The sequence below is a fragment of the Peromyscus eremicus genome, chromosome 13 (genome assembly GCF_949786415.1).
Source record: "Peromyscus eremicus chromosome 13, PerEre_H2_v1, whole genome shotgun sequence".
NCBI classification, from domain to species: domain Eukaryota; kingdom Metazoa; phylum Chordata; class Mammalia; order Rodentia; family Cricetidae; genus Peromyscus; species Peromyscus eremicus.
Window position 1 is genome coordinate 38,700,009 of NC_081429.1, and position 27,026 is coordinate 38,727,034.

General features: G+C 49.7%; 1 protein-coding gene across 1 annotated transcript; it reads right to left on the reverse strand.

Moving 5' to 3' along the window:
- Positions 1 to 116: 116 nt before the first annotated feature.
- On the reverse strand, positions 117 to 26,600 carry Igfbp2 (insulin like growth factor binding protein 2). The gene is made up of 4 exons (XM_059278323.1): positions 26,144 to 26,600; positions 3,233 to 3,462; positions 2,368 to 2,508; positions 117 to 586 (listed from the first exon to the last, which is right to left on the reverse strand). The coding sequence occupies exons 1-4, from the start codon at positions 26,526 to 26,528 to the stop codon at positions 422 to 424; spliced, it is 921 nt and encodes a 306-aa protein (XP_059134306.1). The 5' UTR covers positions 26,529 to 26,600; the 3' UTR covers positions 117 to 421.
- Positions 26,601 to 27,026: the final 426 nt, after the last annotated feature.

A 27,026-nucleotide genomic window follows, 5' to 3' on the forward strand; every position in this document is an offset into this window, starting at 1 on the left:
TGGGAAACAGTGATCCCCTGTGTTTCCGGGTGTTAGGGGCAAGTTGGACGGGAGGCTTAGTCAGCCTCCGAGTCTCCTTCCCAGGGATGCCCCAAAGACACACGCAAGACACACACTTTATTTTTCCTTCCTTTAATCTTAAGTAAAAGAGACGTAGGGGTTCAAAAATAAAAATTTCTTTCCCCATTCCCAAGCCTGTACCCAGCACACCCTTGCCCTCCCTCATAGAAGCAGGGATGGAGGTACAGGTCATCTGCAGCTGGGGAGGAGGGTGGGGGCTTCTGAGCTCACTCAGTGTTGGTCTCTTTCCAAATATAAATACATGTGTCAAAACTGGGAAATCCTCCACACCCATCACCCAAGCACCCTCCATTTCTGCTGGTGTTTGGGGTGGGGAGCCAGGCACAGACTGGCTGTGGTTTTACTGCACCCTCTGGGCATGAGCCCCACCAGCCTCTTGCTGCTCATTGTAGAAGAGATGGCACTCGGGGTCTCCCCGAATGGTGGGGGCTCCCTGGATCAGCTTCCCGGTATTGGGGTTCACACACCAGCACTCTCCACGTTGTCCATTCAGAGACATCTTGCACTGAGAGGTAAGAAGAGAAAAAGGTAGAGATCCCCCCCAAAAGCCACCTTAGCTCACTTCCCTGTCACTCAACCCAGGTGCTGGGCTATTACACAGCGGTCTTTCCTTGCCATAAGTGAGCACTGGGAAGCTTGTCAAAATGCAGATTCCTATACAGGTGGCCCTAAAATGCTTCGTGGCCAACCAGCTTCAGCAGGGTGCTGAAACTGTAGGGCCAGGGGCTGTGCCCATCGCCAGGGCTGCTGGAGACACTAAGACCGAGAAGTGACTCAGCTTCAGTGGGAAACCCAGACTAGAGTGTAGCCACGTTGTAAGATGAAAACCCTCACATTACAACGAGGAGCGTGTGCCAGGCACTGTGCGAGCCAGATATTCCACCCACTGACATCAAGTCACATCGACAGTCTAGTGACATCGACAGTCACATAATTCTGACGACCACTTTGTGTATAAGGCACCATCAACACCCTACTTTACAGCCGTGAACCTGAAGCCAAGATTACTTAAGTGACTTGTCCCTGGCTCCTAGGGAGAGAGCTGAGATCTGAACTGGGGATGTTCCCATCCAGGGTCCCTGACCTTATCATATAAGCTTCAGGGATCGTTGTTATAAATGGCTTTGGTGGCTCAGGGGGTACAGGAGAACATCTGTTGCTCATTAGATGTCTTCTTTATTTCTTCCAAGTTCCAACTGAAGCAATTAGCTTACACTTGGCGGGAAAGACCTACAAACAGCTTCTAAGGCTGGCGTCATATTGGAGGGGCTAGACGATGATGGAGTCAGGGAAGCAAGACCCAAAAAAGAACAGCAAGAGTCTTGTAGTATCCCAGCTGCTGGCTCCACACATCCCCTCCTTAAGTGAACCCTGATGGCCAGTAAGATCACCAGAAGAGTTCTATAAAATACCCCACACCCAAAAGATCCAAATCTCTCATACAAAAACCCGGCAACTAAATTTTTTTTAAAGCTGCCCAGACAATCCCACATGCACTGAGGTCTAAGGTAGTCTGTTTACTAACAGGGTGACAGTCCAGTTCCCACTGTCCCCACCACACCCCGACTCCTGCCAATCACATCCCCTGCCCCCTCCCTTCTCCTCCGTCTTCAAGAAAATGCATGGCTTCTTCCCCTGTAAGAGGTTGTGAGGTGGAGGAGGAAACGAGGGGTGGACCACCTAAAAGGACTTATACACACAGAGAAGCAGGGTAGAGGCTCCTGGGAGTTTACTCAAACTTCCTTTACTCTTACTAAGGTACCAACTACTATGTTTAGAACTAGATTTTTAGTACTTAACTCCCCAATTTCCCATCTCTCGAGGGCACCAAAGAGGCTACTTGGCCAATGGCTAAATTGGTGATTCCGAGAATACAGTTCATGGACCTTTAGCAACCCATGGCAGCCTCTTAAAAGGCAAACTGTAGGTTCCTGGCCAACCTACTAAGTGACAACCTCTGGCAGAGGGTTGGCCCAGGGGTCAGCTCTCAAGAGAAACTGAAGCAAGAAGGCTTAAACCAACTTCTCTCACTTCTCTAGGGCCCTCCTTCCTGACAGACACCCGACAGACAGAAAACAGCGGGGAGAGTGGAGTCAGCCCTGACCTGCCTGAGGACCAAGAGGGCAGCCTTCTGGAGCTGATGTATCATCCTCTTGGTTACAGAAGCCTGCATCTAGGCTCAGCTCTCAGCTTCTAAGAGGACGAGCAGGTTCAGTGCGGCCTAAGCACAGCAGGGCTCAGGGCTGAGGAAGGGCCTCCCCAGCCCAGGCTGGCACCCACACTCACCTGTTTAAGGTTGTACAGGCCGTGCTTGTCACAGTTGGGGATGTGTAAGGAGTAGAGGTGTTCCAGAGGGCCCCGGTCATCTGGAAGGCGCATGGTGGAGATGCGTTCCAGGACTTGGTCCAATTCCTGCTGGCAAGGGGTCTAAAGGCAAAATGGACACCTGGGGTGAGAAAAATGAGCCCACAAAACCCCAGTACTAGACAAGGTCTCATAAACTCCCTCAACACCAAGCGGCTAGTAGGGCAACATCTGTGGCAACCAACTCCACTGTACCCTGCTACCCCTCTAGAAAGTCACATGGCTGTGAATTTTCCCTGCTCTCTTCAAACTCTGACAGACAACAGCTTGAATGAGTCAAAGCAGGCTCCCCTTGAAAGATTAGAGTTTATGTCTCAAGCCATGGCCCAATCCAATTCAGACATTGTTCCTAGACAGTTTATACCCCAGCCCAATTCAAATGCTGTCCCTGTAGTCAATACCCTAGCCAATGGCCCAAGCTCCATTCCCTAACATAACCTAACCAGGGTCAATTGCCCAGTTAGTAAAGCTGAGCTGGTGAGAAACTCATCACAACACAGGGGAGCGGCTTCGTTTGCACTTCCGGATTTTTCTCTCCCAGTATTCCAAAGTCCAACGGACATGGGAAGGTTTTAGGAGAGATGTCAAGAAACCATGTCAAATCCATGTTAGAGACAGAAGTGCCATGTGGCTCCCAGGTCATCAAGTATGTCAATGACACTGTTTGTTTTTTGTTTGTTTGCTCATTTGTGGCAGAGTATGCGGGACACGGTGTGACATCCTTCCCAAGGGTGAGGCTCCCTTTCCACAGCCCCCTTCCTCCATCGAACCCCATTCCTCCACTGACCCTGGCAGGAGGTGGCCGCAGCTTCTTGGGCTCCTCCAGGCTGAGGTGGTGTTTGGCCCCCTTGCCCATCTGCCGGTGTTGTTCGGTGACCTTCTCCCGGAGCACAGCCAGCTCCTTCATGCCTGACTTGAGGGGCTTCCGGCCAGCACTACCTCCACCTCCCAGCATGTTCAAGGTCCCATCCACATGATTCTCCACCAGGCTTCCCTCAGAGTGGTCATCACCAGCGTCTGCAGAGAAGAGAAGAGACACTCCCGATTCAGCTCCCCAGAGAGAGGGGGCTTGCTGAAGCCTACCCAAAAGGAGGGTGGCTGTAAGAATAAGGGAGAAGCCTAACAGCTCAAGAGTGACAGCTACGTCCATGGCCAATGCTCCACAACTTAGCTGGACTAGCCATCTAGTCACACGGTAACTCTTTAGGAGATACTATGGGTTGGATACAAAATGTTCCCCTATAGACTCGTATGTTTGAACTCTTGCTCCCCTGGTTGGTGGCACTGTTGAGGGAGGCTGTGGAGCCTGGCTCGTAGAGGGGAGTTACTGGGGGTGGAACTCTGAGGGTTAGGGCCCACCCTGCTTCTGTTTCCGGTCTGTTTTCTGGTTCAGACTGTGATGTGACAAGCCTCCTATGGCACCACACCTCTCTTGATGGTGGATGAAGTCCCCTGAAACTAGCACCCCAAATAATGCATTCCTCCTCTGAAGCTGCTTCCAAGGGACATCCAAGCAGTGATAAATGGACAGAGGCTCCACTGGCATCCCTCATCTTTCATACACAAGTTGGAGCTCACGGAGGCCAGGTACTGTATTTGACCAACATCACAATGACCCTGGTAAGTGACGGACCCAGGAGTCGAACTCAAGCTGTGTGACTCCAGAGAAATGGAGAGCCATCCTCAGTTCTGCCCTCGTTCTCCAAAGCTGGGACATAGGAGCCCAGAAGGATGAAGACAGCCACAAAACTCTCAACACGGAATGGAAATAGGTCATCCCTGGGTCCATCAGAACCTACCAGACTCACCCACAACCATCCCAAGTTTAAATTCTCCTTCATCTCTGATCTGAACAGGACTGAGGTCTAAAACTACTACCATGAGCTCCCTGAGCTATGGCACGGTGTGGGAGCCCACAGCTGACTCAGAATAGACTTCAGATTCAAACTGGGAAACTGAGTCAGTTGTGGGCTCCCACAGCACGGTTGGCAAGGGAGTACAAGGCAGACAGCCACCTGCCAGTGAGAACCAGGCCCCAGCACTCCCGTCACTCTTCATCTGCTCATGCATCCCTGACGAAATTCCCATAGTCCTTTGCTCCTAGGCTGCTACAGTACTAACCCCACCGGCTTTTCTTTGTTTTGACATCTACCTGTGTGTTGCACCCCATCCCACTGAGAGGCCTCAACACAGGAACTACATAGAATAGCTTTGACTCTGTAGATTTAGCTTCTCACAAGGCATGAAACCTAATCGAGCTGTCTGCTAGAGAACAGTCATTCAGTCTCTTGAGAGCATCTTACAACCTGCTGCATGCAGGGGACTCTAGAAGCAACCCCAAGCTTGCAGTCTCAGCCTGGCTCACTCATGTCTTTCCAGGGTAGATCGACAGAAGGGGAATTGGGGAGGGGGGTTCAGGTTTGCAACCAGGGACATGTACTGTCAGTCCAGCCATAGTCCAGGAGTCCCGGTAAAACCTAGGTGTTCTCAACAAATCTTGTATCACTCAGCCCTGCTTCTAATGCTCACTCAAAAGCTTTATAGTCCCTGTCCCCAAATGGGATAACTCTTAAAGTACTTCTGTGGGAATGTTAAGGCATGTAGCTCCCAGAGGACCCTTCAGCATCCATTCTGTACAGAGGGCACTCGTGGTCCCGCTCCTAGGCAGTACCACGAATTGGAAAGAGGCAGAATTAACTGCAAAGGTAAAGCGTACTGCCCTGTTTGAGGCATTAGAAACTAGATGAAGCTCAGCTCTTCTACACCAGGTACAGTACTGGGTACCAGTGTTGACAGCTACCCCTGCTGCCGAGAGGTGCCTTAGCATCCAAAAGCAGTCAGGGAAGGTTCGTTCCACACCATCCCTTCATGCAGCTGGGAACTCCGATAAACACAACCCTTGCATTCTTTGTTGGATACAGAGGTCGAGGGCAGGAGCCCTGAAGAAACGTTTAAGGAGATCTGAAATGAGCCAAAGCTTGGGAAACAAACAGGAGACCTTTGAAATGCTGAGAGCTCTTCACAGGTTCCTGATAATTAACCTTGGAAACATCATGCACTGTTCTGGTCAGTCCTTACCCCAAGGGCCAGGGGTTTCCCAGCCTAATGCCGAAATGACTGGGCTCCATGCAGGGTAGCTCTAGCTCTCCTGCAATAGCTAACTCCCCCACCCCCACCCCACTTCCACCCAGTCACACTAGTCCACAGCTCCATGGAACAGGGCACAGGGTCTTCCCAGTGCATCCAGAGCACTCAGCTTGCCGATCTATTGTTTCCAAGCCCTCCCGAGCACTTAAACCACAGATAGTAGCCAAAGAAGAAAGAATCTCTCGGCTGAGTCAAGGTCATTCCAACATTGAATGCCCAGAACACCCTCTGCCAACCCTGGAGTCCTATCTGCAAAGAGACCGGCACTCTCAGATGCTAGATACTCAGGTTTGGCGTCTACAGGCCAGGAAAACTTATCCATTAGACACAGCAGACACAGGATGTAGAAGCCTGGAAAATGTTTTTGTTCACATTAAGGTCAGAAGATAAAAAAATATTAACTTTTAAAATCAAAAAGTCTTAACATATAATACTGATAGACTTGCATTTATAAGGCCAGACGTTATCATTTTAAAATGCTTTTTTTAATGGAAGGGCCCACAAAGGTGAAAAGGCCTAAGGTTCATGCAGTGTCCTAATGTGATCCTTGCTGGATCCAGGCCCCAGAAGACCAGGGTCAGCTGGGCAGCTCTCTCCTGGGAGACTAGTTGGCTTCCTGTCCTGAGAGGTCCCCAGCCTCCCCAAGGTGAACGTCCGTTTGTCCATCCTCACAGAGGCCATCTGGATTCAAGGGCATGTTTCATTGTTTCCCTTTATTGATCTCACTACCACCAGCAAACACGCCAATAAGATGGGGAAAGCCACAGGCATGGCTTGCTGACACAGGCTCCTTTTAAAGGCAGCAGGACATCCATTTCCTTCTCTGGAATAGATTGCCAGACCCAAGCAAATACATCCTGAAGCAGGAGCCCAAGGAAGAGGAACGACACATGCTAGCAAGTAGAGAGGAAAGGGATGGTAGGCTGAGAAAGGCCCCGTGCCTTGTCAGTATCCCTGGCCAAAGGTGTTCAAAGGTTCAAGACCAAAGTCTGATTGACTGAGTCTATAGTCCCTTTCCTACTCAGCTCTGAAGTCCCGAACAAATTCCTTAAGCTCCCTGTGCCTCCAGTGACCGTCTGTAAAAGAAAGCAAATGGCTTCCAGCTTCTGGATCTTGCTAGAATGATTCCCAAGAGCTGTTCATGTTGTATGTGGAATGAAGCATGATGGGAGTATCTGGATAAGCTCATAGATGCTATTTCTCCATATTGGCCCCCACCTCACCTGAACAAGCACCCCCCACCCTCCACCCTGCTGCTTCCCATCATACATTTTCTTTTTCTTCTTTTTTTTTTTTTTGGAGCTGAGAATTGAACCCAGGGCCTTGCGCTTGCTAGGCAAGCGCTCTACCACTGAGCTAAATCCCCAACCCGATACACTTTCTTATAGGCTACAGAAGTGACCCACAGGAAAACATTCCAAATAGGGAATTTCAGCTACAGATGGAATGTTGCCTCAGAACAAAAATACCAAGTTGCATTCTTTTCTGCCTAAGAAAGTTAGATCTAGAATAGTATTTATTAAGCAACCACTTATACATGCAGCTAAGCAGGCTATGTACAGAGGTCACTGCAGGAAACATTTCTTAAGGACCCCCAAGATCTAGGTGGGAAAGGCTTCAGCCTCCGAGGTAATCGGTAGGGACTTGCAAGGCCCCTGAAGGGACCTTGAGATGTCCCCCCTACCGTTGGTATGCCTTGGCTGTTCTCCCCAACATAGCAACTAAGGAAATGGATCAACATGGAATCTCACAATTATATTAACATGCAAAAACTGAAGCTTTTTCAAAAAGAAGGAAGGTAGGCAATGGAATAAACGAAATCAGAGCCCTGAATGGAGGAGGGTCTGAAGACATGGGAAACTCCCATTTCCCTGACCTTGCTGTATGACCACATCATCCCACTTTAGACATGTGGAAATGAAACAGGCAGCTGAGATGAAAGGGAACAGATGGCTTACCCTATTTTAGAACTGGCAAACCTGAGGCCCAGGTCCATCTGGGTCTACAGGAGCAAACATACTCTGCCATCATCAGAGGAGCTTCACACCTGACACGGGGACCCATGTCGTCCTTTGACCTACACTTACTAACCTGGCCAGGGAGCCCAGCTGGAGGCTGACATCAGAAAAGGGCTCCATGTCCAGTTCATGCATCCAGACAACAGTTTTAAGAGTTAGTTATGGCGCGTCCCTCTCTCTCTCTCTAAGGCAATCCTGTTTGAGCATCGAGGACCTTACTCAATGAATCAAAATCTCCATGTTTTCTAGAGGCCTGCTGTCTTCCAGGGCCAGGTTCTGGTCCCGCTGCTCCACTTGGAAGTCCATGGTTCATGATCTGTGGGAAATTCTAAAGCGTTATTAGCAAAACAAACCCCAAGAACCTAAAAGCAACCCCCCTTGTTTTGAGTACTTGGCCCTGGTCCTTATCTAGGTATGGTCAGAAAATGAGCCCTTTTCCCAAAGCCATGACCGTCTTCCTGGTAAACCAACTAGCTTTCTTCCTGCCTTGTATTTATTCTAAACTATTTCCCAGCCTTCTATCTCATTTGGATCCCACACTCTGGGAGCTCAGGCACCACTGAGGTGAAGACCCTCAGTCTTCAACAGGTGCTGGCCTTCCAGACCTGATGCAATCACCCCTGAGCATCAGAGCACAAGAACTGATTGCTGGGTGCTTGCCTAACTCTGCTCTGGCTGGACACACAACTCGCATGGCCCCTCTGCGGACAATCCCTCCAAAAATGCACTTAACCTGGACATCTGCTTAACCTGGACATCTGCCGGCCCTCTTCCTCCTCTTCCTCCTCAGGCAACTTCTCTACTAATATCCATGGCAACAGACAATTCATCATCAAACTCAAACGAGCAAAGCACCCCCAGAACCAACCGACGAAGTTCCACACTTGTGAGCTATCTTTCTTCCGTGGCTTTGTCCAAACTCTTTAATTTTCCTGATCTCACAACTCTTAAGTCGGAGCAGTGGGAATAATGGCCACAATCTAAACATGATATCATTCTATTACTCTCCTCATTCAAACTTCCATTATGGGAAAAATCAAGCTTTCTGCAAGATGGATGGATGATCTGTTTCTTGACTGCGTAAATGTAGGATTATCTGCATGTAGAGGGGAAGTAGCTTATATCTAATAATAGAATCATCAAATACATGGAAAAAACTAATTAGATGACACTTGCCCAGTATTCTCGGCTCTGATATTTCTCCACTTTGGTTTTTAAGATTTTATTATTTATTTCATTGTATGTATGCTATAGATTTTTTTTTTTTTTTTTTTTTTTGCCTGCATGTATGTCAGTACATCATGTGCACGCAATATCTGAAGATGCTGGAAGAGGGTTTCGGGTGCCCCCTGGAACTGGAGTTAGATTGCTGTAAGCCATAACGTGGGTGCTTGAAATCAAACCTGGGTCCTCTGCGAGGGCAGCGAGTGCTCTTAACTGCTGGGCCAGCTCTCTAGCCCCCTCAGTTTGATTTGGGGGGGGGAGTATATTCTATGTTTTGTTTTTTATTTTTCACTTTTTGCAGTTCTGGAGACTAGCACACACTGCAGGAAGTAGGGAGGCAGGAGAGAGAAAGAGGTGCCTATTTGTTTGTTTAGTTTATATACATGTTTGTTTGCTGGTTGGGTGGGTGGTTGGTTGGTTGGTTGGTTGGTTGGTTGGTTTTTAAGGAGACCCTTGCATGGAGTGGGAGGTTAAAGTAGATGATTTTACTTTGTTTTTCTTTTGTGGTGCTGGATATGGAGCCCTGAGTCCTGCAGCCACGAACTGCACACTCCACTATGGAACTCTACGCCCAGACTAGTTATAAATCCTATATGTGGCTAAACAGCAAAGCTCTCTGGTGCTAAACAGAAGTCTTTGGGCAAGATCGGGCTTGCCTAAATTCATTTGATTTACAGAATTTATGCCAAGAGGGAAGGAAGAAGACGGGGGGGGGGGGGGGGGGGGCCAGAAGTACCCAGCATGCATGGGTAAATGTCCAGTACACATAGGAAACAGATTGTGTTAGTGGAAATTGGAAGCCACTCCCTTTAGATGGCTGATCACTACCACCACACTTACCTTCCCCAGCACACGCTGCAGGAAGTAAGGGAGCCAGAAGAAAGGGAGCCCCACTTGTTTGTTTAGTTAATATTTAACCTGAAGACCTTAGTCTTTTGAAGTGACATTGTATTTTCCCCCATCATTTTTTCAATAGGTCCAGGACAGCAGGCAGCAGTGGCCTCTGGCTCTGGAATCCAGAACAGTGTACAGGGATGCCTGAATACAGAATGGTACATAGGGATGCCTGAATACAGAATGGTACACAGGGATGCCTGAATACAGAATGGTGCACAGGGATGCCTGAATACAGAATGGTACACAGGGATGCCTGAATACAGAATGGTGCACAGCCTGAATACAGAATGGTACATAGGGATGCCTGAATACAGAATGGTACATAGGGATGCCTGAATACAGAATGGTGCACAGGGATGCCTGAATACAGAACGGTACACAGGGATGCCTGAATACAGAATGGTACATAGGGATGCCTGAATACAGAATGGTACACAGGGATGCCTGAATACAGAATGGTGCACAGGGATGCCTGAATACAGAATGGTACACAGGGATGCCTGAATACAGAATGGTGCACAGCCTGAATACAGAATGGTACATAGGGATGCCTGAATACAGAATGGTACATAGAGATGCCTGAATACAGAATGGTGCACAGGGATGCCTGAATACAGAACGGTACACAGGGATGCCTGAATACAGAATGGTGCACAGGGATGCCTGAATACAGAATGGTGCACAGGGATGCCTGAATTCTGAACAGTGAACTGAGGTACCTGAATTCCGAACAGTACTCAAGTGTTCCTAAATTCCAAATGATGCATGGCATATCTGATTCTTAACAGTGTAAAGGGATGTTTGTTATGGTATAAGTTAGTCCCCAGGACACAGTCTACTTTAGTTACCGAGTGACCCTCTCTGGGTTGGTTGGTCCATCTACCCTCTGCTGACATCCAGCTTCTGTCCTAACTCTCATCCTTGACCCCGTTCCCCCTTACTCCCAGAATCCAAAGCCAGTCAAGTAAAGCCTGGCATCTCTTGGGCACCACTACCATGGTCACACTCTAGAAGAATGTCTCCTTGTCCAGTGGACCACAACAGACAGCCCTCCTCTCAGAATCCTGCTTGGGGAAGGAAATGGCTTGGTCAGTGTTTAGATCCACAGCCTCAGGGACCATCCTATAGCTATTGCTCAGAAAAGACTGTCAAGTGGAAAGCTGAGGAGGTACATGTCATCCGCCCTGTGTGGGAGAGCAAGGCACCAGAGCACAAAAAGAGGGCAGAGCACTGACCACTTGCCTGAGGAACCCCCTCCATCCTGCCATATTCTTGCAACACGGGTCTTTGAGCTCCAAAGGCCGACTCAGTTCTAGCGTGGTTGGAGAAGCAGTGCTGCCTTGCAAGTCAAAGGACATGGTTCTGACCCTGAATTTACTGCCCTTGGTGCTGGGAGTGATGCCAGGCTGGGTGCTGAGCAGGACTAGGCATCAGTGTGTTGTTCATCTGTAAATCGGGCAGTTAGGCTAGGTCACGGTGTCCAAACGTAACTGTACAAGAGGGATCATCTGAAACCTTTAAATACAGTCCTGGACCCAAGCCCTGGAGATCCAGAAGCATCAAGCCTGGGCCAGGACCAAGGAACCTGTATTTCAAACAAGAACCCTCAAACACTGGCATTTCCAGGGTTCCATCTTTCTGTGATTCTTCTGCGGGGCTTTCTTGAAGTCCGTGGTGAGAAGAAAAAGAGGTCTCTTCTATTGGAGCAAGACAGCCTCGGGGAAATACTTCAAGCTGTCTCCCCATTGGCTCCTGGGTTTGTAGAGAGACACATATGGATGCTTACACACATGCAGAGGGACTGCCCTCCTTGGCCAGGCACCATGGAGATTTCTAGAGCATGCCCTCACACTGCAGGCTCCCCCTGAGTGAACACAGCCTCACTGGAGCCTCCCTGCCTGTGCATACTCAAAAGGGCTGCTTTATAAACACCAGGTTCATTCCTGGAATCGCGAAGACCTGGGGAGGGTCAGAGCTGAGGCAGACAGTTTGAGAAAACAAAAACATACTCAAATTCAGCCCAGGTCCTCTGGGGCTCTGCAAGCCAAGTTGTCCTTGAAGAGCCAGAGAAACCGATATCAAGACGGCAAACAGCATTATCAGTTTTCACTTCTTCCCATGAGTCCTAAACATTTCTCCTCCAGCTCACCCACGTCATCCAGGAACCTGGCAAAGTGACTCAGTGCCCAAAGGCCCAAGTGAGGAGTGTGTGCGCCTTAGCGGACCCTGGGACCCAGAAGCTACAGGGACAGAAAGAAAGTATCTGACCCCTAAGGTCTACTTATGCATAAAGTATGTGCATAAAAAATTGTTCCACTATCTGTAGTTGTAAATTATTAACATCTTGACCAAAAGGTGCTACAATTGGCAAATGAAAACATAAAATTGATATGGAGCAGCCATATCGACAAGCTTTCACCTGTGTGAACACCAAGAGATTCATAGTGAGAGCAGCCTAAGACAACCGCCAGCCGCTCCTCCCCATCTTAAAGGGGGTAAGGATGAACTTGAAGAGTCCTAGAGCACTCCTGACTAGACAAGGCCTTCACTGTGACATGGCAGGCATCAACACCACGGTCACTGGCTGACACAATGCTGCCGGTATGGCTTGCCCACCAATAAGTCTCTCCACCGGCCCCTCTCCATTTCTCTGTGACACGGAGAGGTTGGAAGGATGTGTCAGGGGAAGAAGACTCAGAAACAGAGGCAGAGGGTCCATGACTCAGGAAGGACAAAAATGAAGGAATGAAGACGCTCAGCCCAGAGAACAGAGAGTCAAGCGTACTCTGGTGCAGCCCAAGGGGTCAGTGGTGTGGGGGTTCAGCAGATGCAAAGAGGTAGAGATGTCCAAGGGGCTGTTCTGCCTCCCCAACAACAGGTAAGAGGAGAGATCCAGGCAATTACCTAACTTGGAATTTCACAAGAAAGAAGAAAAAATAAGTGACAAATAGCAGGGGAAAAAAATCACACATCTCCTCTGAGATAACTTAGGAGGCTCTTTGAAGGAATAAGGAGGATAGATAATGTGGCTACTGAGGACGCAAAGCCGCTTGACTTTGAGTTGATAAAAAGACATCACTGGACAAAACACCCTAGTAATTCAACTCTACTTCTGTCTTAGTACTTTAGGTGTAGTCCTTTTAACAAAAATGGGGAGATGTGGAGGAATAAGTGTCTGATAAAGGGCCTGTCTCCAAGCCTGGCAACCTGAGTTCAATTCCCAGGAGGTTTGAATGATATGTCCCCCCAGGGTCTCTGACTTTTGAATGTTTGGTCCCTCATTGGTGGCGCTGTTTAGGAGGTTTGGCTTTGTTAGAGGAAAATGTCGCTGGAGGTGGACTCGGTGAGTAAATCACTGGAGGTGGACTTGGAGAGTAAAGAGACTCTGATCACTCTTGAGTTTCTTGGCTTCATGACTGAAGTTAAAAACGTGATTCTCAGCTTGCACCTCAGCTGCCCAGCCCATCTCTTCACCGTCATGCTGACTCTTATCCCTCTGGGTGGTGTTTTATCACAGCAATAGAAAAGTAACTCACACGAGAACTCACACAAGCCATCCTCTGACTGACACAGGCACCATGGTGCACTTGTACACGTGCACACACCCACACACGCACACACACACGAAAGCAACGCATGTAATTAAAACAAACAAAAATCAGTGAGTCCGTGGACTCAACTTCTCCTCTGAAGTATGAAAGCCTCAAAGACGCTAGCTTGGTCTTGGCTTCCCCCAGAGACTTAAAAATGATACTTCATAAAAAGGGACCGTTGTGGGAGGTGAGCGATGGAGAGGGGGCTAACTAGCAGGGTACAAGTGATCTGAAGGAGGAAACGGAAGAAAACAGAGGCTGTAATTAGGGAGGGGCGCAGATAGATGCAGACAAAGGAGGGTAAAATAACAGTTAAGGGCCGGGCGGTGGTGGCGCACGCCTTTAATCCCAGCACTCGGGAGGCAGAGCCAGGCGGATCTCTGTGAGTTCGAGGCCAGCCTGGGCTACCAAGCGAGTTCCAGGAAAGGCACAAAGCTACACAGAGAAACCCTGTCTTGAAAAACAAAAAAAACAAAAAAAACAAAAAAAACAAAAAAAAAAAATAACAGTTAAGGATGTGTGAAAAAGTTGTAAGGAATTATATGATTATCTAAAAATAACTATAATACACAGAAGTTGGTATATAAATATGCATTTATAGTTTAAATGGAATTCTCACATCTGGGCTAGCATGGAAGCGGCAAAAGCTCACGAGGCTTCAAACCTAGAGGAAGAACCACAGGTAACTAAGGAATGCAGAGAGAGGAGAAGTAGTTTCCCAAGGGAAGAGAGCACCAACTGGCTATCCAAACTGTCAGACCGGAAAAATGCATACAAGTAACATTATAGAGATTGAGACGGTTGTATTTATGTATCTAGGAATGTGCATGAATGTGTGTGCACCTATATGCATGTGCATGCATAAATGTATATGTATATATGCGTATATGTGTGTATATGTATATATGTCCAGATGTATGCAACAATAATTTTTTAAAAAGAGGCCATGAATGTGCAAGAGAGCAGACAAAGGAGGGTAGGTAGATATGTAGAAGGGTCTTGAGAGATGAGAGGAAAGGGAGAAGTGATGTAATTATAACCTCGATAATTAATAAATAGAATTTTAAACGTTCTACATCATCACAGATGGAAAAGAAGTTTGCTTTTCTGGAATATCACATGCCTTCTTCCTCCAGTCCAAAGAAGCAATTCCTCCCAAGCTTGACTCTCTTCTGTGGATTCTGCCACTTCAGGGACTTCATTGTTTAAGAAGGTCTTCCTAGAGTGTCGATCAAAGGCTGGGTCTTCTGCTCAAAACTGTGTTAGATATGTAGACATCTCTTCTGACTTCATAATGTGGGCAATATTTAACTTTTAAACTATTGTTCTTGTGTTATTGGTGGCATGACAGTCAGCTGTTAGCTGGTGCACAGTATATAATCAATTGTCACTTAAACATTAGAAAAGCTAATTAATGCGAAGAGCATTCCCCGTCCTTCCCTGGAGTACCTTCCTAATTCATTGTTTTCTTTAACATCACACCATCTAGGCCTCCACAACGGCAAGAGTGGCTAGGGAATAAGCAAGAAGCAGTGAGCAGTAAAAGCATGAGATGAGAGGGACACGTGTTTCTTCCAGGGCCTATATCCAAGCCACTGTCCGCTATATTTGATTCTGATGATGTGACCCCACAGGCCTGGTCCAAGAAAGCGATACCTACTGACCTTTCCAACCACTCTCCCATCACCTTCCGGTCGGGACGGCCTCCTCTCGGTCTCTATAACACCGCCTCCAGATACTCCACCCTGACACACTGAACCCAGAGGAAGCAGAAAAGAACTGTAAAACCTGCAAGGATGTCCAGGCTTGCCAGCCACACTCTTAAACCAGCACGCCAGTGTCCTGAATATAAATAAGTGTCTTTAAATAGGTCACCGTGCTCTCCTCTTGCTTCAACTCAACGTTCACTGACTTGTGACTCATCGAATACGACATCACATCCATCACCGTCCTTGACGTGTTGCTCTCTTGGTTGAAGGGGCAACAATCCAAACTAGAGACAAATGATGGCGCCCTGAGCAAGAATTCTCACGTCTGGGCCAATGAGATGGCTCGGTGGGTAAAGGCACTTGCTGCGCAAACCTGGTATCCTGAGTTTGATTCTCCAGAACCCACATAAAGGTAGAAGGAGAGAATCAACTCTGCAAAGTTGTCCTCTGGCCTCCACTTGTGCTCCATGGTATATGCAAACTCCCCCACCAGACACACACACACACACACACACACACACACACACACAAATAATAATAACAATAATAATAATGATAATAATAATTTTTAAAAGGATCCTCATTTCTGGGACATACATGAGCCATCAAGCTATCAGAAGAACCATAGTTAGGGAAGATTTCAATGGCCATGACTGCCCATTGGAAATCCTCAGACATGGACTCCAAGCTCTGGATTCACTGAAAGCTTTGCCAAGCAACATGCTACACCAGGCATCCTCCTCTGTCTCCTCACTGTCTTGAGACAGGTTCATTCGCTGAACCTGGAGTTTGGTGGGCTTCAACTAGAATGGCTGACCAACAAGCCCCAGTGATCCTCCTGTCTCTGCCCCCAACACCCCTACACCCCAGCAGCTTTCTTTTTTAGCACATGGGTGTTGGGGATTCTAACTCAGATCCTCAAGTTTCCATAGCAAGTGCATTTACCTACTGAGTCAGCTCCCCAGCCCTACCCCCAACCTCACCACCCCCCTCCCCTCATCCATGCTACACCTCATCAGAATTCTTGAGATCTGACTTCATCTAAACAGGCCCTGACTCCCTCCTGACCTCTGCTGAGATGGGGAGAAAAGAAGAAGAAAGAGATCAGAGTGTGCATATATACCATCATTTGATTATTTGAGTTTCTCTGCTTAGTCATTTGTATACACAACTCCGTTTATTGTCAAAACGTCACAAGAGGTTGATGAATTCATAGCCCCTCTCACATTTGATAACAGGCCTGGAGTTTGAAGGCCACCGGCACAGTTACCTTGTCAGAGGCAGGGCCCAAACCAAAGCCAAGTTGCTGGCCTACACAGCTCTTAACTCCTCAGAATGCCTTCTGATCATAAGATCACTTAAGGAAAGGCAACCAAGACATTTCAGCCCTTAGGGAAGCAGGTTACCAGTTAATATGCCAAGCGGTCCCGCCCAACCTCAAAAGCCTTTCTGACCCAGGAAGCCCAACCCACTTGACCCCTTTATCCTGCCTGGCATGCCTCCTGTGACCGTTGGTACAGAACCAGTCAGCATTGTCAGATACAAGGGAAGATCTCAAGACACCAGGGAACTGCTATTCTCCGTCTTTTCTTGGCATTGGGCACTTCGGAAGCAAGTTCAGCATCCAGGGGAGGCTGGGCATCTCCATGCAGAAGTAAAGACAATAGTCCCCAAAGAAACTCCCTGGGGAGCTGCATAAAGGAATGTTTTTTTGATAAGTTATCCCTTAGTGACTGCCACCCAGGGAAAAAGAACTTTTCCAAGAAGCAGCGTATGCCCACTGATTGTGTGCACGTATTAACTCCGGTGGGAGAGAACACAAGAACAAGGATCCAGGGCCATGGGTTTGCCTTGGCGCTTGACCCAGAATGCAGCCCTGATTTCTTCCTCTGACTCTGAGCTGTGTAGAAGGAAATGCCTGCAGCAAGGCATTTCCAACTGTCCTGGACTCATTGTCTGCCCGTCGAGATGGCACCTTGGCTAACGGCTACCAGCTCTCTCCCACCCCACAGTCTAACTCTGACCCACCAGCTGGAAGCCAGCCCCCCCCCCCATCTTTTCAACCCACCAGGATGAACACACTAAATAGGCTCCTCTAGTCTTCCAAGCTCCAACAACCTGCCAAGGCCTTCAGGGCCCCCAGCCCCCTTCCCTCCTCGACATCCGTTTAGTTCCTTGAATGAACACAGGCTAACACACCTACAGCCGTCCACTAATTAGAAACCTCCCCAGGCCTCCCTCCCTCCCAGCCTACTCCACCAGGGTCTGTGGGCTAATTTCGCTGCCCAGCACCTGGAGGTGTGCCAACCCATCCCCTTCTCCCCAGTCTTCACTTCTGCCCTGCTTCCCAACCGCCAGGAAGGGATGTGGGGCAGACAGCCAGAAGGGCGTCAAGGCTTCCAACTGCCTACCCTCCTCAGGAAAAAAAAAAAAAAAAGAAAGGGGAAAAAAATTCTAACTGTAGTGGACTGTACTTCTCTCCCGGAAAAGCCAGCTCTCTGAGCAAGGTCTCCCTCTGAGTCCTGACTGACACCCAGGCTGAGCCAGCCCAGATCTTCCTTGGCTTTGTTAAGGAACAGAAGGGGAGGGGGCTAGGAGCCAAGGAGGAGGAGGGGATGGGGGATGGTCCATTCTCCACTAGAGGAAAAGGGGGGGGGGGGAATCCCTCATTCGGCTCATTGTGTGAGGAGTGACTGGAGAAAATGAAAGCCCCACACATAGCCTTGGTCTCACAACTCATCACTGAAGGGGCTTCGCCTTCCCATCCCTACCATGAAGGCCCTCAGTGTCTAATTCACCCCAGATTCCCCAGGGTCTTGGGTTCCAGCCTAAATATATACTCACCACCCCTACTTGCCTAGGGTCCCACCGCAATTAGATGCCTAAAAATAGTTGTCACTGAGCACATAAAGGCTACCACTCAAGAGAGGGCTTTCTAGGGTCCCAGATTCCTCAAACATTAGGCAAGCCCCCAGTACTCAGAAAACCCTGCCCAGGCCAGCATGCCCCTGAGGATCACTCCTTTCTGAAACTGACAGGCAGCAGCCCCATCGAAGCAGTGAGGTCAGCTCCGGAGACCATGTAGTAAGGAAACGTTGTCCTGGAGAGAACATCCAAATTCTTTGCCAGGGTCATGCTCAAACTCCTGGCACCCTAGGCTCAGAGACACCAGACCAGAAAATTTCTGTTTCCCTGGAACTAAAAGGGGGATCTCTGGGGTCTTCAATGGGTTTGGCCACTGCATGCCCCTGAACACCCCTCCATGAGCTAAGTGTGTGGAGCACTTGTGTTAGTGTGTGACTCTACTGTTCTGAAGCCTGTGTCCAGCCAGCTTCCTGGGAGGAAAGCCTACAGAGAAAGGGCTTCTCACCAGGACCATCCTTGTCCAGTGATACCTCAGGTATTCTGTCTTTCCAAGCTCTGGAAGGCTCCGGAAGGCTCTGTCCCTAGGTTGGCTGGCCGGTGAAGGCAGGTAGGACTCCACCCTTTGTCATAAGCTAAATGAACGGAAAAGCTGGCACAAGAACCCAAGAGTCCCAGCTCTAGGGTCATCTCTGTCGCTCTGGTTTTTACTCTGGGCACTGTCAAATGTGAACTACAGCCCTGGAATGGTCAGTCCCAGAAACTTGGACATGAGTCCCAAAATGCACTCAAAAAGCCTAACTCATTCATAAGAAATGCAAACCATTTCTTCTCAGCTGGTTTTGTATTGCACTGAAGTGTAGTTTCATTACCTCTTCCACAAAAGGACTCTCTAAAGCCCAATGGACATAGGTCAGAGAGAGATGGACTTCTTCCTTTTATAGGTAAAGAGGTAGGCATCATGTGACAATCCCACAAGACAGCAAGCACTGAGCATTACGCATATTGTCTACTTTGTTGTTGTTGATTTTTTTTGTCTTGTTTTATGGAATTGCTAATCTCGTTTGTCAACTCATTGAGTTCTACAATCAAATGAGAGATGATGGGCTTCTAGGTGCGCCTGAGGCGGTGTTATCACAATCAACTTAATTGACATGGAAAAACGTGCCCACTGCAGGTGGCACCATTCCCTAGGCTAGGGTCCTTAACTGTGTAATAGGAGAAAGCAAGCAGAGGACAAGTATTTATCCTATGCTTCCTGCATGCTGTACCCCTGGTGCCATGACCTCCCCTCCATGATGGACTGTGTTTTTGAACTCTGAGCCAGAATAAACTCTGCCTTCCTCCAGCTGCTGTTGTCAGGAAATTTCATCACAACAACCAGAAAAGTAGTTAAAACATTCTGTTTTGAGACTCCAAGCTTATTATGACAATCCTCCTGCTTCAGCCTCCCTAAGACGTAAAGCATAAACTATCTGCCTGGCTGTGTTATCTACTTTGACACATGTCCATGCAAATGTAACTCAGTTGAGTCATGAGCATCACCAATTTCTGATTTATATACACATAAGAAAGAAAAACGGAAGGTTCAAAGAGACTAGACATCTTATATCCAAATGCACAGTTGACGTGTGGGATTGGGTCCTAAAGAAATGAGCAGCCCACCTGACTTGTCCTGACTGGCTTTCATTGGAAGGGCCAGCTAACAAAATAGCAAAGATGTCACTGGTCAAGATTAAGTCAGCTAATGTGTATGACAACTAATTTGGGTAAGACACACAACGAATGTGTGTGACACTTCCCACCACTAGCCTAATGTACATGCCCTGAAAGAAATAAAAATTATCCCTACTTTACCAAACCTGTTTTCTGAGAAAGGCCCGTGCTCACCATGAGTTTTGTTTTTTGGCTTTGTTTGGGTCGTGTAACTCACAATGTAGTCCAGACTGTCCTCTGCTCTTGACTGATCCTGCCTTTGTCTCCCAAGTGCTGAGATTCCAGAGACATGTGCCATCAAATCCAACCCACCACACAGGCTGTTAGATATGGTGTCTGCATTGGGACCAGGTTAGTTTAAAAGCAAAAGCCGGGCTACTTCCCCCATAAACTGCTGTCTACATAGTCCTTTCTCTCCAGACTGTGACCCTTCTGTCTTCTTCATCTCCCACTAATCTAACATGCTGGCCCCTTATGTTTTTGTGGTGTCCTCTCCCTCACCAAAGCTAATAGTGGTGTACCATGACCTAACCGTCACCCAGATGCAACAGGTATCCAGGAACAAAAACTCTGGCCCATAGGCTCAAAAGTATTTTTCCACCAATAGCTCAACCCTGACTTGAGCACAGAGGTATAAAAAGGGGTTCAGCAGCAGGAAGCCAGCAAAAAATCTTAGCTCTTATACTAATACTGAGCCCATGTAGGCACCTAGGATGGAAGTACAAAAAGCTCCCTTCCTAGCTGGGTGGTGATGGCGTGTGCACTTAATCCCAGCACTCAGGTGGCAGAGGCAGGCAGATCTCTGAGTTTAAGGCCAGCCTGATCTACAGAGCAAGTTCCAGGACAGCCAGGGCTGTACAGGATAAATTCTGTCCGGAGCGGGGGTGGGAGGGGACAAAACTTCCCTCCCCTAGGGGGATGGAGGAAAACTGGGCCCAAAGCAAGCAGTCATTTCAAAATAGGACAAGGACACAAGAGGGGCTGACCCATCTTTGGACGGCTGCCGGCCACCACAGGAAAACGCCGGCCAGAGATAACAGAGAGGCCGCCGAGGGGCCTGGAACATCTGCCAGCCAGATCTCGGGCTCCCTAGTAAAACATCTGTAACTCTCTCCTCTCTGCCTCTATTTGAGCAAAAGCAGCAGTACTCTCGCCCTTACGAGCAAAGTGCCACGTCCCTTGTCTATGGAAGTCTCATTCTCTGACCCAGCCCCTGCCTGCTCCCTGACAGCCAGCCAGCCTTTCTCATTCCGGAATCTGCGTTTTGTTCAACGTTCCGGTCTCCCGTCACCTTCCAGGCCTCCCTCTGATTGGAGCTGAAGAAGGCTGGGACCAACAGATTATCCATGCTGCTTGTTCTGAACACTGTCCACCTACTTACCATGTTGTCAAGGATTCCAGCTGGGCCCCGCAGTGGCAAAGGCACAGGAAGAGACGACCATGTGTGTGTCTGGGCGGGGGAGGGGGAGGGGGAGGGAGCTACAGAGACTTCAAGGTCAGGACAGAGGCAAGAAAGAGCTGGAAACGGAGAAGGCAAACACTACATGCAGCCACAGTGGTAGACAGTTGCAGCATTGAGACCCAACCAGTGAACTAAAGGTGTCTGCCCGCCCCCCCCCCAACCCCTTTTACGGCCCTGGCCCTACCTTCCAGGTGTGATTTACCCTCTTCTCCATTCCATTAGCAGGGTAGTCCTGATTGCAATCCATCTGACTTTTTATAACAGTGAAAGGCCACGCTCATCAGATCCTGAGACCTCTCCGAGTAAGCCCTCAAATGTCTGATGCTGGGGGGGATGGACTCCTGCTTCCGAGCAATCTGTGACATTTATTATAATTACTACTACTATTCTGGGTGGGGGGGTGGGAGGGGGAACATGCCACTGCACGGCTCTAGAAGTTAGAGGACAATTTGAAGGGATTGGTTCTCTCCTTCCACGGCAGGTTCTGGGGATTGAATTCAAGTCATCAAGTGTTTTTATTTATCAGCTGAGTCATCATCTTGGCAGCCCCACAGTGCTTTTATAGGGTTACTCTCACTGAGTTGTCCCACCCCACCCCCATCGTCAGGAAATGTTCTGCCTGAATACTCTAAGATGTATCGCTAAGGTAGACTGGCAGCGAGGGCCATCCCAGCCTCCCTCTTCCTTTAGCTCCCTAGCAAACTCAATAGTTTGCGTTGGCTGAGAGCCCCTTCGTAGAGAAGCCTTCCATAAACACAGCCAGTGGGTCCCTTCTCCTAATTCTCCTACCTGTTCTAACTCAGAGTATCCTTAGCTCTATTTTGTTAAAGTGCTTTTTACGTTTGAAACATTACAAAAGGTTTTTGCTAGGCCAGGCGGTGGTGGCGCACGCCTTTAATCCCAGCACTCGGGAGGCAGAGCCAGGCGGATCTCTGTGAGTTCAAGGCCAGCCTGGGCTACCAAGTGAGTTCCAGGAAAGGCACAAAGCTACACAGAGAAACCCTGTCTCGAAAAATCAAAAAAAAAAAAAAAAAAAACACAAAAGGTTTTTGCTTTGTGGGGGTTTTTTTTTCTGTTTTTTTTTGTTTTTTTTTTTTTGTTTTTTTTTGAGGGTTTTGTTTGTTTGTTTGTTTGTTTGTTTGTTTGTTTTTTGAGACAAGGTTTCACTATGTAGCCCTGGCTGTCCTGGAACTCATTCTGTAGACCAGGCTAGCCTCAAACTCACAGAGATCTGCCCCTGCCTCTGCCTCCCTCTCTGCCTCTGGGATTAAAAGCGCCAAGTTTTTCTTTTTTAAAAAAATTTTATTATTTGTTGTTATTGTGTATTTGGGAGGCTGGGCCCACATGCATGGCGCACGTATGAAGGTCAAAGGACATTCATGGAGTAGGTTCTCTCCTTCCACCTTAACAGGGGTTCCAAAGGTCAAGTTCAGGTTGCCATACTAACACCTTTGCTACCCACTCAGCCATCTCTGCCAGCCCACAGATTTGTCCTTCAGGCTTTCTCTTAAGGAACTGGGTCATCATTGCCACACAAAGGAAACCGTGCAGGGAACATTGTTGACATTTGTAAAAGGCGGGGAATGAACCTGGAACAAAGATTGGATATTGAAGCGGCTTCCAATCCCAGCCCCTGGACCAAGGCAGACCAAGGCCACAGTATGTGCCTCCCTAGCCCCCTCCACTGCCCTGACTCTCATGCCTTGGTACACAGAGCCACACCCTGCACAGGTCCCAAATCAACCAACTCCAGGAGTCCCCCAGCCGTCCTAGAGCAGTGGCCTTAGTCCGTGCCTCGCCCTTCCGGGGCCCTCAGCGGAGTGCAGCTACTTAGCCGGACTGGGTAAGTTTTGTCCAGAATCCGGACAAGGAGGTGGAAGGTGGCACTAAGAATCAGCAGAGACAGTGAGTCCCACTCATTCCAGAGTCTATTTTACCGTTTTTTTTTAATTCGGTATGCAAATTTATGCAAGACAAGATGCAAAGCAGTGCTCTGAGCCAGACGTCCCGTGCCTTTCTCCCCCTTAGTCTTGAAGCCGAAGGGAGTCACTGTAAACCAGATCCCCCTCTCCTAGTAACTGAAGACTCAGGCCTCCCCTGGCCATCACCTATCAGCAGGCTGGCCCTTGTCACTCTGGGACTTTAAATGACTGAACATTTCTATAGCACCTTTATATGTGCTCAGGGCCAGACGGCCACTAGGACGGCCCCGCCCCTCAGCATAATCCCTTGCATTGTATGAAACCGGGAGGTGGGGGTGGAGGACAGGAGACAGGGGACTGCTGAGGAACTAGCCTGGCTGAATTCTGAAAGGGCTTAGCCTGGCCCAAGCCTCCACCCCGTATTCAGTGACCCCACCAGAGATTTTTTTTTTTTTTTTTTTTTAGGTACTTCTGCCACTATACCACCTCATTCCCTCCCAGACCCTTTATAAAGCATGGTTTTGTGACTGTTCTCGGAGTTCGCTTTTCATTTTCTCTCCCGGGGCCCGATTCCCAGCCTGATTTCTGTTTCCATGAACCAAAAAGGCCCAGCCCATCACCTCTTGGGATGCAGGATCACCCCCAGCCACTTCTACCCACTGATGTGCCCACCCCCACCCCCCTGCCTTCCTGCCATCCCCAGGAAGCCAGCAACACGGCCTCTGAGTCCCTGGGAACAAAGACAAAAGAACCAGCAGCAAAGCCGGAACTGCTGGGGTGCGCTGCGTGGAAATCAGAGGGTATGCTTAAAATTCTCAAAAGCAACCTGCTCAAAGAGGAATGCTGCCGGTGGGGGAGGGGTTCAGCCTTCGGAGTCCGGAGGAGAGGGGTAAAAGACAGTGAGTGGGGAGGCAGCAGCCTTCATTGCTAAGATCTGTCTGGGCCGTGTGTGATATCTCCTCCCCACAACTGGGACTTCAACATTCTCCACACAGAGTCCCTAGTCCCTGCCCCAACTCAAAAAAAAAAGCTTCTCCCACGGGCCTAGAAGCCCCTATCTTTGCCCCTCTTCCAGAGGCCCTTGCAAAACCAGGCTCCCGCCCCAATGGCTCCTCTGATAGCCCCACAGTCCTGCTGACCACTGTTTTCAAGTGTACCTACTCAGCTTCCAGTTCCCACTCCCACCCCACCCCCTACCTTGGTTAATCCCCCCTCTTCCAGACAGGAACACAAGAGAAAAATGTGGAAGGCATCTGGACCTTGCTTGGGAGAAGGCTGAGGCAGCAGCTGGGATGAGTCAGTGGAAGGGAGACCCATACATAACCAGGCAGAAAATCCAGAGTGACATTCTTCCCACGAACTCACCTCATTGTCCCCTAGCTCCCCTGACAACCCCCTTCACCCCACCTCCCCCCCCACCCCCCACCCCCCACCCCCCACCCCCGATGCCGCCTGTAAGGAAAAGTGACCCAGGGAACCTGCCACATCTGTTGCCTGCACAAGGACTCCAATCTATTTCAGAGTCTTGGGAAGCAGGAAGGCTGGATTTCAGGGTTAGAATGAATGCCATGGGGGGGGGGGGGGGCACTAAAACCATGAGAGGACAGTATGCAAAGATTTGATAACATGGTCAAAATTTCAAGGATTCTACAAGGCCTGTTGAGGAAGATGATTCTGGGGCCCCAGAGGTGATGGAGGAGGGAGGGCGTGGAGAGAGGACTTCTTTTTTCTTTTTATTATTATTTAGAAGTAAGAGGCAAGGATTAATTCCAAGGCAGGCTGAGAGAGAAGAAAGCAAGCCTGAGACTCCAATCAGAGGAAGCCCCACCTTGCTCTGCACTGAAGGTCAAAAATGTCTCCAAGAATGAGAAAGCTTCAACTGACCTCTAACTCTGTTGGGGCTGGGCGATAGCAGACCCAGGGAAAGTGTGGGGTGCACAAATAAATGGAAAAGCAGCAAGAACGTTTGTACTCCCTTCCTTCCTTCCTTCCTTCCTTCCTTCCTTCCTTCCTTTCTTTCTTTCTTTCTTCTCCCTCCCTCCTTCCCTCTCTCCTTCCTTCCCTCCTTCCCTCCTTCGTTTCTTTCTTTCTTTTAAACCAACACCTCTGAGAAACTTGGTCAAAGTCTCCTTTTAAACATTAGCGAATAGTGGGCACAATTCAGCACTGTCCCCAAGACGAAATAAAACAATTACAGCTTTCTCCAGACCGAAGGGGCGGGAGGCTTTTCGTAATGAAGGGGGGGGGGGGAGTGAATTGTGTTGCTCAAGTTAACTTTTTTTTTTTTTTTTGGAAAGAAGGGCTCCTTAACAAAGAACCCCACCTCCCCCATTCTGGGGCATAGGAAGAGTTCCCTAGATTTAGGAGGAGGTAGGGTGTGACACACACCCACGTTAAGGGTTCTTGCTTCCCGACTCTCAAGCTGCTCCCAGCCATCAGACCTAAGGCCCAGATGCTCAGCCGCACAACTTGGCTGCCAGGGTGCCGGAATGCAGCTGGCGATCGGGCCAAAGTTAACACAGATGGAGCCCCCTCCATTCTCCACGGGCAAACTTACCCTATAAAAAAACACCAGGTCTTTTCTTCTCACCCCCCCCCCCCAATGCCAGAAGGAAGGGTCCCTCCATGCATCCCTTCTCACCCGAGGTCTGCGGTGTTACCTGCGCCCGGTGGCCTCGGCCTCCCAGCAGCTTTCCCACCGGGGAGCATTCGACTTGGTGGTCACTGACTCAACCTGTGTCCTAAGTAAGTTTCAAGTTCCTACAGCCCCAGCCCCAGACCCACCCCGCCGCCCCTAGATCTGACCAATACTTTCCTCACCACTAAGTCCCGCCAGAGTAGAAGTGAGGGTCACTTTCACCCAGGGAAGACCGTGGTGACACGGTGTCTCCTTCTCCCTCCTCGTTTATCCCACCAAATCCCGCCTGCTCAACCTCTAGCCTCCCTCCCGGGAGTCTATCTTTCGGGTTCCCGCTCTCCTGAGTCTCCCTGGATCAGATCGAGGACTGGGCTGTTTCTCGTCTACAGCAGTCCCAGGGTCCAGACAGACTCTCCTTCCCCCACGTGAGGGCTACGAGTCAGGAGACCCCGCTGAGCTGAGAGAGATCCACCCCCCAACCCCCAAACTAGTGCTCACTGTCCGCATTACCTGCAACCTGCTGTGGGGTGGCGCCCACGCGACTCTTTGCACAGGTCCCCGCGCCGGAGACCAGCGCTTTCAGGGGCAGCTCGGAGCCAGGATTGGGGTAGCAGCGCAGCATCTGGGCGCAGCGCGGGGTGTAGACGCCGCACGCCTCGCCCTCCAGCCGGGCGCACACCGAGCAGCAGCCGCAGCCGGGCTCTCGCACCAGCTCGGCGCAGGGCCCGTCGGGCGGGGGTCCGCAGGCGGCCAGACGCTCGGGCGTGCAGGGCGGGCAGCGGAACAGCACCTCGGCGCGCACTCCGGGGCCGCAGCCGCCGGCGCCCAGCAGCAGCAGCAGCAGGAGCGACGGCAGGAGCAGCGACAGCGCGGGGCCGCCCAGTCTCGGCAGCATGTTGGCTTGTGGGCTGCGTTAGGGCGAGCGGGCAGGTGGCACGGTCCTGGCGAGCGCGGGAGACGCCTCCTTGCCTTCTTTCTCCTCCCCCGCCTGTACCGGGTCCTAAAAAGCCTGCTTCTCCCCGCCCCCCCTCCCGCCTTCTCCCCTCCCCCTTTTGGAGACCACTCCCTTCCCTCCCCCCCCCCAGCACTCCTGTGTGCGGGCACGTGCTTGTGCACACGCCCACTCGCCCACCCTACGTTACTAGGGCATTAAACTGGTCTCCCCCCACTCCTCGGTGACCACGGCTTTGCACCCTTCAGCCTTGGCTCGCCCGCTCCGGAGAGAGTAAGAATAACTTGGCAAGTGTGGGTCGAATCGGCGTGGAGTGGGAAAGAGCCCGGTGCTTTTGTCTCCTTTCTTTTAGTTTAGTTCGATTTGGAAGGACTTAGTTTGCGCACTTCCCACGTGGCCGGCTCGGAACTGACGGCTGGGGAAACACAAAGGCAGTCGTGA

Excerpts from the sequence above, each read along its gene's own strand:
- Igfbp2 (XM_059278323.1), bottom strand. The coding sequence starts at position 26,528 with ATGCTGCCGAGACTGGGCGGCCCCGCGCTGTCGCTGCTCCTGCCGTCG. Across the intron at positions 2,509-3,232 it reads TGCGGCCACCTCCTGCCAGG|ACCCCTTGCCAGCAGGAATT; the intron begins GTCAGTGGAGGA and ends TTTTGCCTTTAG. Across the intron at positions 587-2,367 it reads GCCTGTACAACCTTAAACAG|TGCAAGATGTCTCTGAATGG; the intron begins GTGAGTGTGGGT and ends CTTACCTCTCAG.